The sequence below is a fragment of the Armigeres subalbatus genome, chromosome 2 (assembly GCF_024139115.2).
Source record: "Armigeres subalbatus isolate Guangzhou_Male chromosome 2, GZ_Asu_2, whole genome shotgun sequence".
Lineage (NCBI taxonomy): Eukaryota > Metazoa > Arthropoda > Insecta > Diptera > Culicidae > Armigeres > Armigeres subalbatus.
The window spans coordinates 21,533,357-21,548,269 of NC_085140.1; the positions used below are offsets into that span (position 1 = coordinate 21,533,357).

The 14,913-nt window shown below is 39.6% G+C and overlaps 1 protein-coding gene across 4 annotated transcripts in view; it reads left to right on the forward strand.

Moving 5' to 3' along the window:
- LOC134218148 (serine/threonine-protein kinase N) overlaps window positions 1–14,913 on the forward strand; it is a 320,062-nt gene that overhangs the window by 112,207 nt on the left and 192,942 nt on the right. For 2 of the 4 annotated variants that reach the window (XM_062697028.1, XM_062697032.1), the window contains exon 2: window positions 5,464–6,167. The exons of 1 other annotated variant lie outside the window; for it this stretch is intronic. In XM_062697028.1, the coding sequence (XP_062553012.1) occupies window positions 6,066–6,167 (102 nt within the window). In that variant the 5' untranslated portion in view covers window positions 5,464–6,065. The remainder of the gene's footprint in view (window positions 1–5,463; window positions 6,168–14,913) is intronic. One more of the 4 variants, XM_062697029.1, reaches the window with a different exon arrangement.

The window sequence follows — 14,913 nt, forward strand, 5'->3', positions numbered from 1 at the left end:
AAAAATGTCACATATGCAAACAAACGGTTCAATTGTTTCCTGGTTCTTTTCATGACCATTTTGGAACATTTCCTGAAAAATCTAATGAATATCTCCGGAATATTTTTCAATATTCATACCGAACTGTATCCCGAGCTCTCCGAAAAAAAAATCTTTTGAATTTAGTTTTCCATGGATTTTGTTTAATCACTTGAGCTTGAGCTTGATTGACTGCTCGTAGTTGCTACTCCATTATGACCAGATCAGCTGTTCTTGCACAGGGAACCAACAGATGTTTGCTTGGGACTAGCACACATCTTCAATGTACAAGTACTGATGATCTCATTTAACATAAGCAGAACTTCGCAGATTTCTGCTAGAATATTCAAGTTGAAGGTATAGGAATAGAAATGGAAACGGTATGGAGTCCATATCCAATTCTAGCGATTGCTAGAACATGAGATATATAGAGAAAGATACAAAGTAGGAGAATGTTCCAGGGATTGAACCCACGACCTCCTGCGTATGAGGCAGAAGCAGTAGCCATATGACTACCAAGCCCGATACCATGGATTTTGTTTAATCACCTTGAGAAATGCTTCATAATATCAACGAGAAAATTCCTCGGATTTTTTTTTGGTGAAAACTGATATACATTTTCTCGGAAAGTGGTTAAAAAACAGGATAACCGTCTTTGAGCAGTGGTCGCATAGAGTATATTTAACTACTAGCATTAGCGACGAATAAGACATTCACTTAACAGAGGATTTGAAATTTTTTACGCCTTGCGAAAATCTCAAGAAATTGTTCGAATTTCGAGAATTGTTGGGTAATTTGTTCTGAATAACCCCGAGAAAAAAAATCTCAAAGTTTCCTAAAAAAAAGATTGTAAGGTTTTTCTTCAAGTAATTGTTCTGGAAATACGCATTGATAGCCATTTGCGCCAAAATATTGGGGACATCCGCTTCTCCAATCAGAACTTCGGTAACAAAAGCAGTTTTCGCGGTTCTCCTACGCTGTCTCATAGTTTCGATGCCAGTCAGTTGACATCTGGCTGCATACGGCCATTCCAGGGCAGAAAACGTAAGGCGACTGACTTTCCTGCCTATGAAGGGGCCTTCCAGTTACTTATTTCTTTATTGATTGACACCGTTTTCGATGAAATCTGCCATACAGACTTATTTAAATACAATGCATCTGTCGATTTTCAAGATCCCGGGTTTTTATCAAAGATTAGTAGAAATTTTGTAAACCGCAGTTCTACACACACTTCATTGTTACAGCTCATGGTTGATTGGGACAGAACTGTCCTCGCTCCAAGTGATCTCACACTCGCTAGTAGTTTTCCTTATCGGACATTTTCAACACAATTCATCTCGCGGGATGAGTGGACATCTGGTTATTTGGAAAGAAGTATGTCAGACAGCATTGTTTGTTACACTGACGGCTCCCTCTTCGAAGGTAGAGCGGGTGCAGGTGTCTACTCGCGTGAGCTCCGATTGGAGCACTCCCACTCACTGCGTAGACACTGCACTGTATTTCAAGCGGAAATATTTGCCATTATGTATGGAGTGCAATCCACACTGCAGAAACACATAATGGGCAAAGTAATATACTTCTACTCAGATAGCCAAGCAGCTATCAAAGCTCTCGCTTCGGCCAACTAAAGGTCGAAGTTAGTAATTTCAATATTGTCGAACTCAAATTGAGGAACCGAATTCAGTTAATACGTTACACCTTATATGGGCACCTGGCCATTCTTCCATAGCTGGAAACGAATTGGCTGATGAGTTAGCTCGCACTGGAGCATCACAAGACTTTATTTGTCCTGAGCCAGCTATTCCAATATCTAAGTGTTGGGTGAAGCGTTTGATTAGCTCTTGGGCTTCCACTCAGCACAAACGGTATTGGAGTAGTTTGGATTCATGTCGACAAACAAAATTGTATGTCCGAGAGCCATCTCCGGTAGTAGCAGACTATTTAGCTAATCTGTCTAAATAGAATTGCAGTGTCTTAGTCAAGTCCTTGACAGGTCACTGCCGACTCAACTATCACATGGCAAATGTTCAACGTGTTGAATAATTTGTCTGTGATGTTTATGAATCCTTCTTATCATCTGATATGCTCGAGGAGGACTTGCAAGCACTCGTAGTATTCGAGAGACGGGTGCTTAGGACCATCTTTGGTGGTGTGCAAGAAGACAGTGTGTGGCGGCGAAGAATGAACCACGAGTTCGCTCAATTCTACGGCGAACCCAGTATCCAGAAGGTAGCTAAAGCCGAAAGGATACGATGGGCAGGACATGTTGCAAGAATGCCGTACAGCAACCCTGCAAAGATGGTGTTTGCTTCCGATCCGGCAGGTACGAGACGGCGTGGAGCGCAGCGAGCGAGATGGGCAGACCAGGTGCAGAACGACTTGGCGAGCGTGGGGCGTATCCGAGGATGGAGAGATGCGGCCTCGAACCGTGCATTGTGTCGTCAAATTGTTGATTCAGTGTTATCTGTTTAGATGTTAACTAAATAAATGAATGAATTATCATCTGATATGTAACTGCCCAGTTTATGCGCCACTGCGTTTCCAAATATTTGGTAAACACTTACTAAGTAAGTGAAATTGACTACAGAAACTTGAACCTTCAAAGTATTCTGTTGTTCATAATGCGTTGTGGTAAGGAGCTATGAGCGTTTGCACGTGTTGTATACGTTGTATGCCCTCTTCAAGGGTCCCTTTCCCAAACTTCCCATTTTTCTCCCATCCATATTCCTTTCCTTTTTGTTCACTTCCTTTTCCGTCAGGTTTGCGTTCTGCTTTGTAACGGAACCAATGGATGTTGCATTGCGTTCAATTTTTTCGCTTTCAGTTTGATTTTTGTGTTTCGTTCACCGTTGTTGGTGGTATCATTACCATTCCCGATGGCAGTCGTGGCTTCTTTTTTTCTTCCATCATCTCGATCGCTTGCTTCTGTTGAATTGCATTAACGCGTAAACGTTCTTTCTTCGTCGGACAAACCTTTTTCAAGTGGGTGTCTGACTTAAACGTAAAGCACTTTACCTTCATGGTCTTGATTACTAAAGAAATTTGGAAAAATCCTGATTAATCCACCTAGCGATAGCCTTTCTCATGCATTATTTAGTATTTGGTGTTTTGACCATAACTTTTGAGCCCATAATCCAATCTAGCCCATTTTCAATAGGAAATAATCAGATGAAATTTCCTAAACTTTTTTACTTATTTTTGGTATAAAAAATGAGTTTATACAAATGATACAATTGTACTTGACTCGACAAGTACGAGACACTGAAGACGACCTTACTGTTGAGGTCGAAATACGTATCTGTCGAAGGTACAATAAAGTAGTGGAATTGTACAAACTCGTCTTATGACAAGTAAATACATTCCACGAAAAGCTTAAAATAATTTTCGTTATAAAAAATATATTGGTCATAATATATGAGCCCATAGTCCTATCTGGCCAATTTTCAATAGGAATCAATGGGATTCCCCGTCGAATGGAACTTGTTGCAAGCAAATCGGATAAGGGTAAGTGCCAAAAAGTGAGCTAGATATAGCCCACACACGCACGTGCGTGCACACACAGACATCAATTTGAGCGCTCTTTTGTCGACGGAGGTCCTTCGTAGCTTAGTTGGTTAAAGCATTAGTCTAGCGTACTGAGGGTCGTGAGTTCGAGTTCCATCGAAGTGAAAGTGGTTACCTCCAATACATTTTTCAAATCATTATCTTCCACATAATGTACATATTCACATATGAGTTTTCATAACATTGTAAATTAATGTCCAAGTCGAGTGGTTTAATCCCCGGAATATAGGCAATTAACTTTGATTGAACTGAAATTGAGCTGCGCGCTCTTGCCTACGCAATGCGGTCGGGTCTGAGCTTGACGACCGACTGGCAAATATGAAATATCTCACACAACCTCACTTGATTAGTACAGTTGCTGATGAAAAATGTGTGTAGCCGCCAGACATTCTAAATACTCATGCTCCTCTAATGTGAACGTGTACTATACACATGTGGAAGTGTTGGCTTGTGAAATGGATTGCGAGTGATTTGACTATGCGTCCAATTTGGGAATCTCGAGCTCATTCAGTAGCCGCTAGGTTGCGAAGGCCGACGGAGGTCCTTCGTAGCTAAGTTGGTTAATGCACCTGTCTAGCGTACTGAGGGTTGTGGGTTCGAGTCCCATCGAAGGAAAAGTGGTTACCTCCAATACATTTTTCAAATCATTATCTTCCACATAAAATGTACATATTCACATATGAGTTTTCATAACATTGTAGATATAAATTAAATTATTATTGCTTTTCTTGTAAAAAAAAATTCGTTCTTAGTTCAAAGTAGAGATGTCTATTTGGTTTGATATTGAGCACAAAACATCATGTTACTAAAGCAAACAAATGACGGTTGTCACAATGACATCATCTATTATCTGTCAAAAGATACGTAGGGGTGCCTATAACCCAACGGTGCTCACAACCGAATCTCTTCCCCTAGCCTAGGGACAGAGAATTTATAACAAACTTATTGCAGATATTGTAATTTGTAGCACATATTGATATAATTATGATAGAATTTTGTTATGAGATCTGACTTCTGAACCGATTTGATATGTTAGAAACTTTTTCCAAGCTAAAATTTTGCTTTGATGATGAATCATTTTTCACATGAGCAATGTGAAATAAACACAGATTTTCAAAACATTCCACTCGTCTATTTAGATCATGACATAATATTTTGGTGTTTTCCATTGCTAAGAGCAGTTGATAAACGTTTTTATCATAGAAACAATCATTAATTGGTTTTTCACACTGTTTAGAGCTGATTCTGTAAATTAGTGAAACGATATGATTTTGTATGAGAAACTCGTAGGCAATGCTTTTCTGCTGCATTTATAGCAAGTTAAAAGCTCGACGAAAGACGTGAGACATGACTACCAATCTAAATTTTTGCTTTATATGCGAGTCCTTGTAGTAACTTTTCAACTCTGTAATAATAATGTAATAATTTTTATAACTTGTAGTATTTTTTCTTAAGTTCAATTCGCCTTACATTTAGTTTATGTTCCGCTTATATTCCATTTTATATTCAAAGAAAATCCATGAAAAGTACACCATGATTCTGCACCTGTTGAATGCTCAAATCACGGCTCCAAAATAAAGAATCGTCATTTCATATCAGTTATTAACTTCGAGAGCAGCACACGGAACGTGAACGATCGTTTCCTTCTCCTGTTCAGTGGCGGTCGGTCGGTCGGTCATCGTTCCCTCTGCTCTGCCCGCATCGGGTTGTAATTACGCGCACAACCCTCTAATCTAGGCACACATCGGCACCAACCACCGCGCGCGCACCGTTGTCGTTGTCGTGTCATCATCCTCATCGTCCGGTGTGGGATTGCAATGCGAGTTTTCCTTATTTTTTGCAACCTCATTACGAACGCTTCCTATTCCTTCTCCCTACCAGCAGCAGCAGCAACGGTTGTAGCCGCAGCGCGGCAAGCAGCACAGTGGACCAACAAGTTAGTTAGGTGCGCCTCGGACGCAGAAAAGATCAAGTGCTTCCAACCCAGACCGATTGAGAAAAAGCAATCAACGCAAAACGTCAACAACCGAACCAGCATGTGTGTTTGTGCTTACCTGGGGATGGTCGGAAATGTAGAGGGTGTTTATCGAAGAAATTGAGATGTTTTGATTAAGGAAAAAGGAGCGCAATTTGTTTGTGCTTTTTCATTCAGCGCGATGGGAAAAACGCAACGCTTCGACAACGTGCTACTAATGTGTGAACGAATGGCGAGCAGTGAGTGTCGCTCTTGAGGAAGCACGAAGCAAAGCCCTGGCTTGACTGACTGCATCAGGTGGTGTCTGGCACAGGAGAGTGTAATTGGATCAAGTGTTCCTGTGGTAGTGAATTACGAAGCAGTAGCGGAATGCTGCTAGTGAGTAATAATTTGAAGAGGTGAAAATTGATAGCCCAAGGATATTGATTAATTCTGGGGTAACGACGACACGAAACAAGCCGCAGCAGAAGAAAGTGGGGAATCGAACTGATTAGTGACAGCAATCACGATGAGTATCAACGATCCCAACGATTACAGTAGCAGTTACAAGTCGAGTAAAATGGTACTATTGAAAGATTTGACGGCGAAGCTGAAAGGATATCTGTTCACTGTAGGTATCTTCAAATGAAACATATTGTGGTATACAGGTTTTGTGTAGATCTCACATTTTGTTTTGGATTTCTTATAAACTTATTTAGACTTGTTACATTGTATAGTTATTTTGCAGTAATATTATTTGCTGATTGTTTGCAAAAAAATATTAGTTTATTGATTTCTGAACTTATCCATGGCAATTTTATTCAATTAGCTACACTATTTTGGTCTCTTCTTCATAATCCCATCATCAAATTTATTACTAATAAAACACATTTTATTGAGGAAAATTTACATAAAATCATATAGACGACGGATCGAACGTGTTGATTTGAAAAAGCGATTTTATTCGCATCATCAACATTGTCAAAACTTAACACCGCTGGTGCTAATCGCTCTAAAAAACCACTTGTGCGTCAGACTAAACATCTAGGGAAATAGTAGACGTAAAAGATGTTTATCCGCTTTCTGAACTACCGCGTCCATCAGCTGTGCAGTAGGATGAATAAGCTACAGCAACAAAAACAAATCTAACTGTGTTTTCTCGCCCATTTCGCCCAGCTCTCCAGTTGAACCTGTTGACTACTCTATGAGCGCTACTTGTGGAGCGCAAAAGATTTATCGACATCTTTTTGTGTCGAACTACTGTTCCCAGCCGCGGTTTGCTTTTTGTTTTCATTTTTTCTGCCAAATTTACCACAAAAAGTACGAATTAAACGAATGCCGTTAATAGTCCAGCTAAAAACCTCCTGCTACCGAAACGAAATGGACCTTTAAGCTGTTACCTATTACTTCTAAAAACTTCCAAAGTCGGTCATTGGGAGAAACCTTATAAAATCGATGCAACATCACATGCCGAAATTATTTCCCCAACCGCTCGTCTCAGCTCACGGTCTAGTCTAAAGAAAAAAACATTCCGATTTTTGGGTCACGATAGCCCAGTACGGTCCCTCCGCCGATCTGTTGCGTTTTTCCGAAGGGTGGTCCGTACGGTAAGCAGCGATGCAAACAAAACGAACCAGACGGCTCTGCCGGGCGAGGTCGTCGATCTGCGTGCCAAGGCGTCAGCCCCGTTTTCGAACAACCGCCGACCGGTACGCGCACTGTTGTGCATTGTAGCGCAGTGGTGCCCAGTTACAACAGCAATAACAAAATCAAAAGTGGTAATCGATTATTATGGACTAAATACATTGCTGTATGTCATGGTCTTCCCATTCGGTCGCGCGCGCGTCAGTATTCGTAGCGTGGAAATCGTAAAATGTGCAAATGGAAAAGAAAATAAAAAAACAGTCCAGAAGGCAATGACGTCTCCGATGACAACAATAATCATGAACTGCATAATAAATTGCAGTTTAAATATAGAAAAATTGAATCGGATTGCGATCAGATGTAGCACTGCTCCACAATTGGCACAATAATGCCGTCGCTGGAATCGCAATCTCGAGCATGACAGTCATAGGTGTAGCTAGGGAAATTCGTTCCTTGGGAATTTCCTTCGAATTTCCTTGAAAAATTCCTTAGAATTTTCTTGGGAAATTCCTTCGAATTTCTTTGGGAAATTCCTTCGAATTTCCTTGGGAAATTCATTCGAATTTCCTTGGGAAATTCCTTCGAATTTCTTTAGGAAATTCCTTCGAATTTCTTTAGGAAATTCCTTCGAATTTCTTTAGGAAATTCCTTCGAATTTCCTTGGGAAATTCCTTCGAATTTCCTTGGGAAATTCCTTCGAATTTCCTTGGGAAATTCCTTCGAATTTCCTTGGGAAATTCCTTCGAATTTCCTTGGAAAATTCCTTCGAATTTTCTTGGGAAATTCCTTCGAATTTCCTTGGGAAATTCCTTCAAATTTCCTTGAGAAATTCCTCCGAATTTCCTTGGAAAATTCCTCCGAATTTCCTTGTGAACATTTCTCTGAATTTCTTTGGGAAATTCCTTCGAACTTCCTTGGGAAATTCCTTCGAATTTCCTTGGGATATTCCTTCGACTTTCCTTGGGAAATTCCTTCGAATTTCCTTGGGAAATTCTTTCGAATTTCCTTGGGAAATTCCGTCAAATTTCCTTGGGAAATTCCTTCAAATTTCCTTGGGAAATTCCTTCCAATTTCCTTGGGTAATTCCTTCATATTTCCTTGGGAAATTTCTTAGAATTTCCTTGGGAAATTCCTTCGAATTTCCTTAGGAAATTACTTCGAATTTACTTAGAAAATTCCTTCGAATTTCCTTGGGAAATTCCTTCGAATTTCCTTGTGAATTTCCTCCGAATTTCCTTGAAAATTTCCTTCGAATTTCCTTGGGAAATTCCTTCGAATTTTCTTGGGAAATTCCTTCGAATTTCCTTGGGAAATTCCTTCGAATTTCCTTGGGAAATTCCTTCGAATTTCCTTGGGAAATTCCTTCGAATTTCCTTGGGAAATTCCTTCGAATTTCCTTGGGAAATTCCTTCGAATTTCCTTGGGAAATTCTTTCGAATTTCCTTGGGAAATTCTTTCGAATTTCCTTGGGAAATTCTTTCGAATTTCCTTGGGAAATTCTTTCGAATTTCCTTGGGAAATTCCTTCGAATTTCCTTGGGAAATTCCTTCGAATTTCCTTGGGAAATTCCTTCGAATTTCCTTGGGAAATTCCTTCGAATTTCCTTGGGAAATTCCTTCGAATTTCCTTGGGAAATTCCTTCGAATTTCCTTGGGAAATTCCTTCGAAATCCTTGGGAAATTCCTTCAAATTTCCTTGGGAAATTCCTTCGAATTTCCTTGGGAAATTCCTTCGAATTTCCTTGAGAAATTCCTTCGAATTTCCTTGGGAAATTCCTTCGAATTTCCTTGGGAAATTCCTTCGAATTTCCTTGGGAAATTCCTTCGAATTTCCTTGGGAAATTCCTTCGAATTTCCTTGGGAAATTCCTTCGAATTTCCTTGGGAGATTCCTTCGAATTTCCTTGGGAGATTCCTTCGAATTTCCTTGGAAGATTCCTTCGAATTTCCTTGGGAGATTCCTTCGAATTTCCTTGGGAGATTCCTTCGAATTTCCTCGGGAAATTCCTTCTTCGAGTTTCCTCCGGAAATTGCTTCGAGTTTCCTTGGTAAATTCCTTCCAGTTTCCTCTGTAACTTCCTTCGAATTCCCTCGGGAAATTCCTTCGAATTTCCTTGGGAAATTCTTTCGAATTTCCTTGGGAAATTCTTTCGAATTCCTTCGAATTTCCTTGGGAAATTCCTTCAAATTTCCTTGGCAAATTCCTTCAAATTTCCTTGAGAAATTCCTTCGAATTTCCTTGGGAAATTCATTCGAATTTCCTTGGGAAATTCATTGGAATTTCCTTGGGAAATTCATTCGATTTTCCTTGGGAAATTCATTCAAATTTCCTTGGGAAATTCCTTCGGATTTCCTTAGGAAATTCCTTCGAATTTCATTGGGAAATTCCTTCGAATTTCATTGGGAAATTCCTTCGAATTTCATTGGGAAATTCCTTCGAATTTCATTGGGAAATTCCTTCGAATTTCATTGGGAAATTCCTTCGAATTTCCTTGGGAAATTCCTTCGAATTTTCTTGGGAAATTCCTTTGAATTTCCTTGGGAAATTCCTTCGATTTTCCTTATGAAATTCCTTCGAATTTCTTTGGGAAATTCATTCGAATTTCATTAGGATATTCATTCGCATTTCCTTGGGAAATTCATTCGAATTTTCTTGAGAAATTCATTCGAATTTCCTTGGGAAATTCATTCGAATTTCCTTGGGAAATTCATTCGAATTTCCTTGGGAAATTCATTCGATTTGCCTTGAGAAATTCATTCGAATTTCCTTGGAAAATTCATTCAAATTTCCTTGGGAAATTCCTTCGAATTTCTTGGGAAATTCCTTCGAATTTCCTTGGAAAATTCCTTGGAATTTTTTTGGGAAATTCCTTCGAATTTCCTTGGGAATTTCCTTCGAATTTCCTTGGGAAATTCCTTAGAATTTTCTTGGGAAATTCCTTTGAATTTCCTTGGGAAATTCCATCGAATTTTCTTGAGAAATATCCGAATTTCCTTGGGAAATTCCTTCAAATTTCCTTGGGAAATTCCTTCAAATTTCCTTGAGAAATTCCTCCAAATTTCCTTGAAAAATTCCTCCGAATTTCATTGGGAAGTTCCTCCGAATTTCCTTGTGAACATTTCTCTGAATTTTTTTGGAAAATTCCTTCGACTTTCCTTGGGAAATTCCTTCGACTTTCCTTGGGAAATTCCTTCGAATTTCCTTGGGAAATTCCTTCGAATTTCCTTGGGAAATTCCTTCGAATTTCCTTGGAAAATTCCTTCGAATTTCCTTGGAAAATTCCTTCGAATTTCCTTGAAAAATTCCTTCGGATTTCCTTGGGAAATTCCTTCGGATTTCCTTGGGAAATTCCTTCGGATTTCCTTGGGAAATTCCTTCGGATTTCCTTGGGAAATTCCTTCGGATTTCCTTGGGAAATTCCTTCGGATTTCCTTGGGAAATTCCTTCGGATTTCCTTGGGAAATTCCTTCGGATTTCCTTGAGAAATTCCTTCGAATTTCCTTGGGAAATTCATTCGAATTTCCTTGGGAAATTCATTGGAATTTCCTTGGGAAATTCATTCGATTTTCCTTGGGAAATTCATTCAAATTTCCTTGGGAAATTCCTTCGGATTTCCTTAGGAAATTCCTTCGAATTTCATTGGGAAATTCCTTCGAATTTCATTGGGAAATTTCTTCGGATTTCCTTGGGAAATTCCTTCGGATTTCATTGGGAAATTCCTTCGAATTTCCTTGGGAAATTCCTTCGAATTTTCTTGGGAAATTCCTTTGAATTTCCTTGGGAAATTCCTTCGATTTTCCTTATGAAATTCCTTCGAATTTCTTTGGGAAATTCATTCGAATTTCATTAGGATATTCATTCGCATTTCCTTGGGAAATTCCTTCGAATTTCCTTGAGAAATTCATTCGAATTTCCTTGAAATTCATTCGAATTTCATTAGGATATTCATTCGCATTTCCTTGGGAAATTCATTCGATTTGCCTTGAGAAATTCATTCGAATTTCCTTGGAAAATTCATTCAAATTTCCTTGGGAAATTCCTTTGAATTTCTTGGGAATTTCTTTCGAATTTCCTTGGAAAATTCCTTGGAATTTTTTTGGGAATTTCCTTCGAATTTCCTTGGGAAATTCCTTAGAATTTTCTTGGGAAATTCCTTTGAATTTCCTTGGGAAATTCCATCGAATTTTCTTGAGAAATATCCGAATTTCCTTGGGAAATTCCTTCAAATTTCCTAGGGAAATTCCTTCAAATTTCCTTGAGAAATTCCTCCAAATTTCCTTGAAAAATTCCTCCGAATTTCATTGGGAAGTTCCTCCGAATTTCCTTGTGAACATTTCTCTGAATTTTTTTGGAAAATTCCTTCGACTTTCCTTGGGAAATTCCTTCGACTTTCCTTGGGAAATTCCTTCGACTTTCCTTGGGAAATTCCTTCGAATTTTCCTGGGAAATTCCTTCGAATTTCCTTGAAAAATTCTTTCGGATTTCATTGGGAAATTCTTTCGATTTCCTTGGGAAATTCCTTCGATTTCCTTGGGAAATTCCTTCGATTTCCTTGGAAATTCCTTCGATTTCCTTGGGAAATTCCTTCGATTTCCTTGGGAAATTCCTTCGATTTCCTTGGGAAATTCTTTCGATTTCCTTGGGAAATTCCTTCAGATTTCCTTGGGAAATTCCTTCGGATTTCCTTGGGAAATTCCTTCGGATTTCCTTGGGAAATTCCTTCGGATTTCCTTGGAAAATTCCTTCGGATTTCCTTGGGAAATTCCTTCGGATTTCCTTGGGAAATTCCTTCGGATTTCCTTGGGAAATTCCTTCGGATTTCCTTGGGAAATTCCTTCGGATTTCCTTGGGAAATTCCTTCGGATTTCCTTGGGAAATTCCTTCGGATTTCCTTGGAAAATTCCTTCGAATTTCCTTGGAAAATTCCTTCGAATTTCCTTGAAAAATTCCTTCGGATTTCCTTGGGAAATTCCTTCGGATTTCCTTGGGAAATTCCTTCGGATTTCCTTTGGGAAATCCCTTCGGGTTTCCTTGGGACATTCCTTCGGATTTCGTTGGGAAATTCCTTCGGATTTCCTTGAGACCTTCCTTCGGATTTCTCTGGGAAATTCCTACGGATTTCCTTGGGAAATTCCTTCGGATTTCCTTGGGAAATTCCTTCGGATTTCCTTGGGAAATTCCTTCGGATTTCTTTGGGAAATTCCTTCGGATTTCCTTGGGAAATTCCTTCGGATTTCCTTGGAAAATTCCTTTGAATTTCCTCGGGAAATCCCTTCTAGTTGCCATGGAAATTCCTTAGAAATGTACTTTTGGATTTCCTTGGGAAATTCTTTTGAATTTCCTTCGGATTTCCTTGGGAAATATTTTCCAAATTTCTTGGGAAATTTTTTCCAATTTCCGCGGGAAGTTCTTTCCATTTTCCTCGGGAAATTCCTTCAATTTTTTCGTGAAATTCCATCGAATTTCCTTGGGAATTCTTTCAAATTTCCTTAGGAAATTTTTTTCAAATTTTTTTTTGGGAAGTTCTTTAGAATTTCCTTGGGATATTCCTTCGAAATTCCTTGGGAAATTCTTTAGAATTTCCTTGAGAAATTCCTTCGAATTTCCTTGGGAAATTCCTTCGAATTTCCTTAGGAAATTCCTTCGAATTTCATTGGAAAATTCCTTCGATTTTCATTGGAAAATTCCTTCGAATTTTCTGGGAAATTTATTCGAATTTCCTGGGGAAACTCCTTCGAATTTACTTGGGTTTACAAAAAGATGCATTCGATAAAAAACGAGTTCAACTTTCCGCTATTCATCTTACCGATCATTTTGTTCCCAAGTTACGACCAAGTGTTTTTAGCCCCCTCTGACAAAACAGTCAGTTACGCCAATGATAATCAACCAATGATCGTTCAACGACACGTTTAATCTATTATTGTTACTCTGATGCAGCCTGGCGAATAAAATGTTTGGGAAGCATTGCACCATATTTTTTTAGTCGAATCGAGTATGACGTCACAAAGAGGACTAGAGATTTTAATAAATTAATCTTGTTTTAATAAAGAAAATGCAAAAGTTACGAGATAGTACATTATCAATATATATTTAATTAACCGTTCGATTTTGTTTCCGCCAGACTATTTGTGAAGTGACTAAAGTATCAACTCCACCAACATACGCGGTGGCAAAGGCTGCTGCTGCGTTTGGACCGACATCCAAACAATCGGTGGTGGAGTCAAAACATAAAATTATGTCAGACAATGCGCTGTTTGCTGCGGAAAAATGGTGTGCGAAAGGAATTGGCACGCGGGAAACAAAGGCAGAACTGCAATCGTTGGAGCACCAACAATAAACAACGGGCAGCCGCCAACTCGACGAGGTCGACGAGGGAGCACTGACTGCTCCACTGGCACTGACTGGCTGCGACTGGTGACGGTGTCGGTGGTGCAGTGTTTATGCTGTTTGGACACGAGCAGATGAAGCAATTTTATGTAAGAACACACCGCGAAAAGCCACCACCATGTGATTCGCTCGCGGTGGATTGTTCACAGCGGGTGCATGGCTTTATTTTGCTTGTGTTTCGCAGCGACCCCTATGGGAACGAAACACAATTGTCTGATTTGGTTAGGTAAGGATCGCTGTTGCAGGTGCAGTAATTGCTAACCAATTTTTGCCGGTTCGGCTTAGATTGCATTAGCCGGCATCCATTAGTTCCGTAACGGAAAATTGGGAGATTTCACCCACTTGTCTCCTCTTCGTAACTCTTTTTAAGGCGAATTCCTGAGTGTACGAATTTCAACGTTGATAACATGCTCCACTGTTTTACAAGCATTAGCACCATAATGGACGCTACATTATTTTAATTATATAGATTCGAAACGGTTGAATTTCGCGAATCAGCCAAATGTAACGATTTATGCTTTTTCTCATGTCAATAAAATGTATCCAATATCTTTTCAGTACCTATAAAAGTTGCCATAATCAGAGAACGTAATCAACTAAAACCTTCGTCGCGTTGTCTGCTTGATTTTTTATGCACGTTTTAAATATTCTGTCAAGTGTGAAATCAATGCCGTACAATTATTAGGTCTGTTAAAGTTCTTGTTTTCTAATTATTATTAACATCCTTTTTTTATTAACTCAGAAAACACACTTTTATAAATTTAGGTCAATCAAAAAATTACTGTTCTGCCTGATTTTGTTGGCATCCATCATTGCTTCTACTTTTACACAATCTTGCGTCTCACATTTATCTCGCTCCTGCTAATTAATATGTAAGGACCGAAGCTGTTGAAAGACAACGTATGATCATTTCTCTTCTGTCAACATCCGCGAGCTTTCCCCGAAACCAATAAATTCGCTCCACCCCGAATCAATCGAGTCGCTAATCCCCCGCACGATTTATGATCTTCTCGCTAAAATGCACTTTAAGGCGGCGGATTGTAATTGCCCCAAGCTCTCGCTTTCATCGGTGTGTGCGCGCGCGCGCCCGTGCCTGACGCGTGTGCGCTCCAAATCGTAAAAGGGTCATAAAAATACCTTCGCCTCCGGCCTTCTACGCTGCGCGCCCTACCCTTCCTAACGGTCGCCAATCGATCTGTCTCAATAACTATGATAGGTACACCTGGAATCTTGCCTCGTGCAGCGAAATGCAGGAAGGCTCTCTAACCCGATATTTATCGATCTCGTGTCGAATGCATTATTGTGCACCGACCGGTCCCCTTCTCTCCACCGATGCAATGCATATAA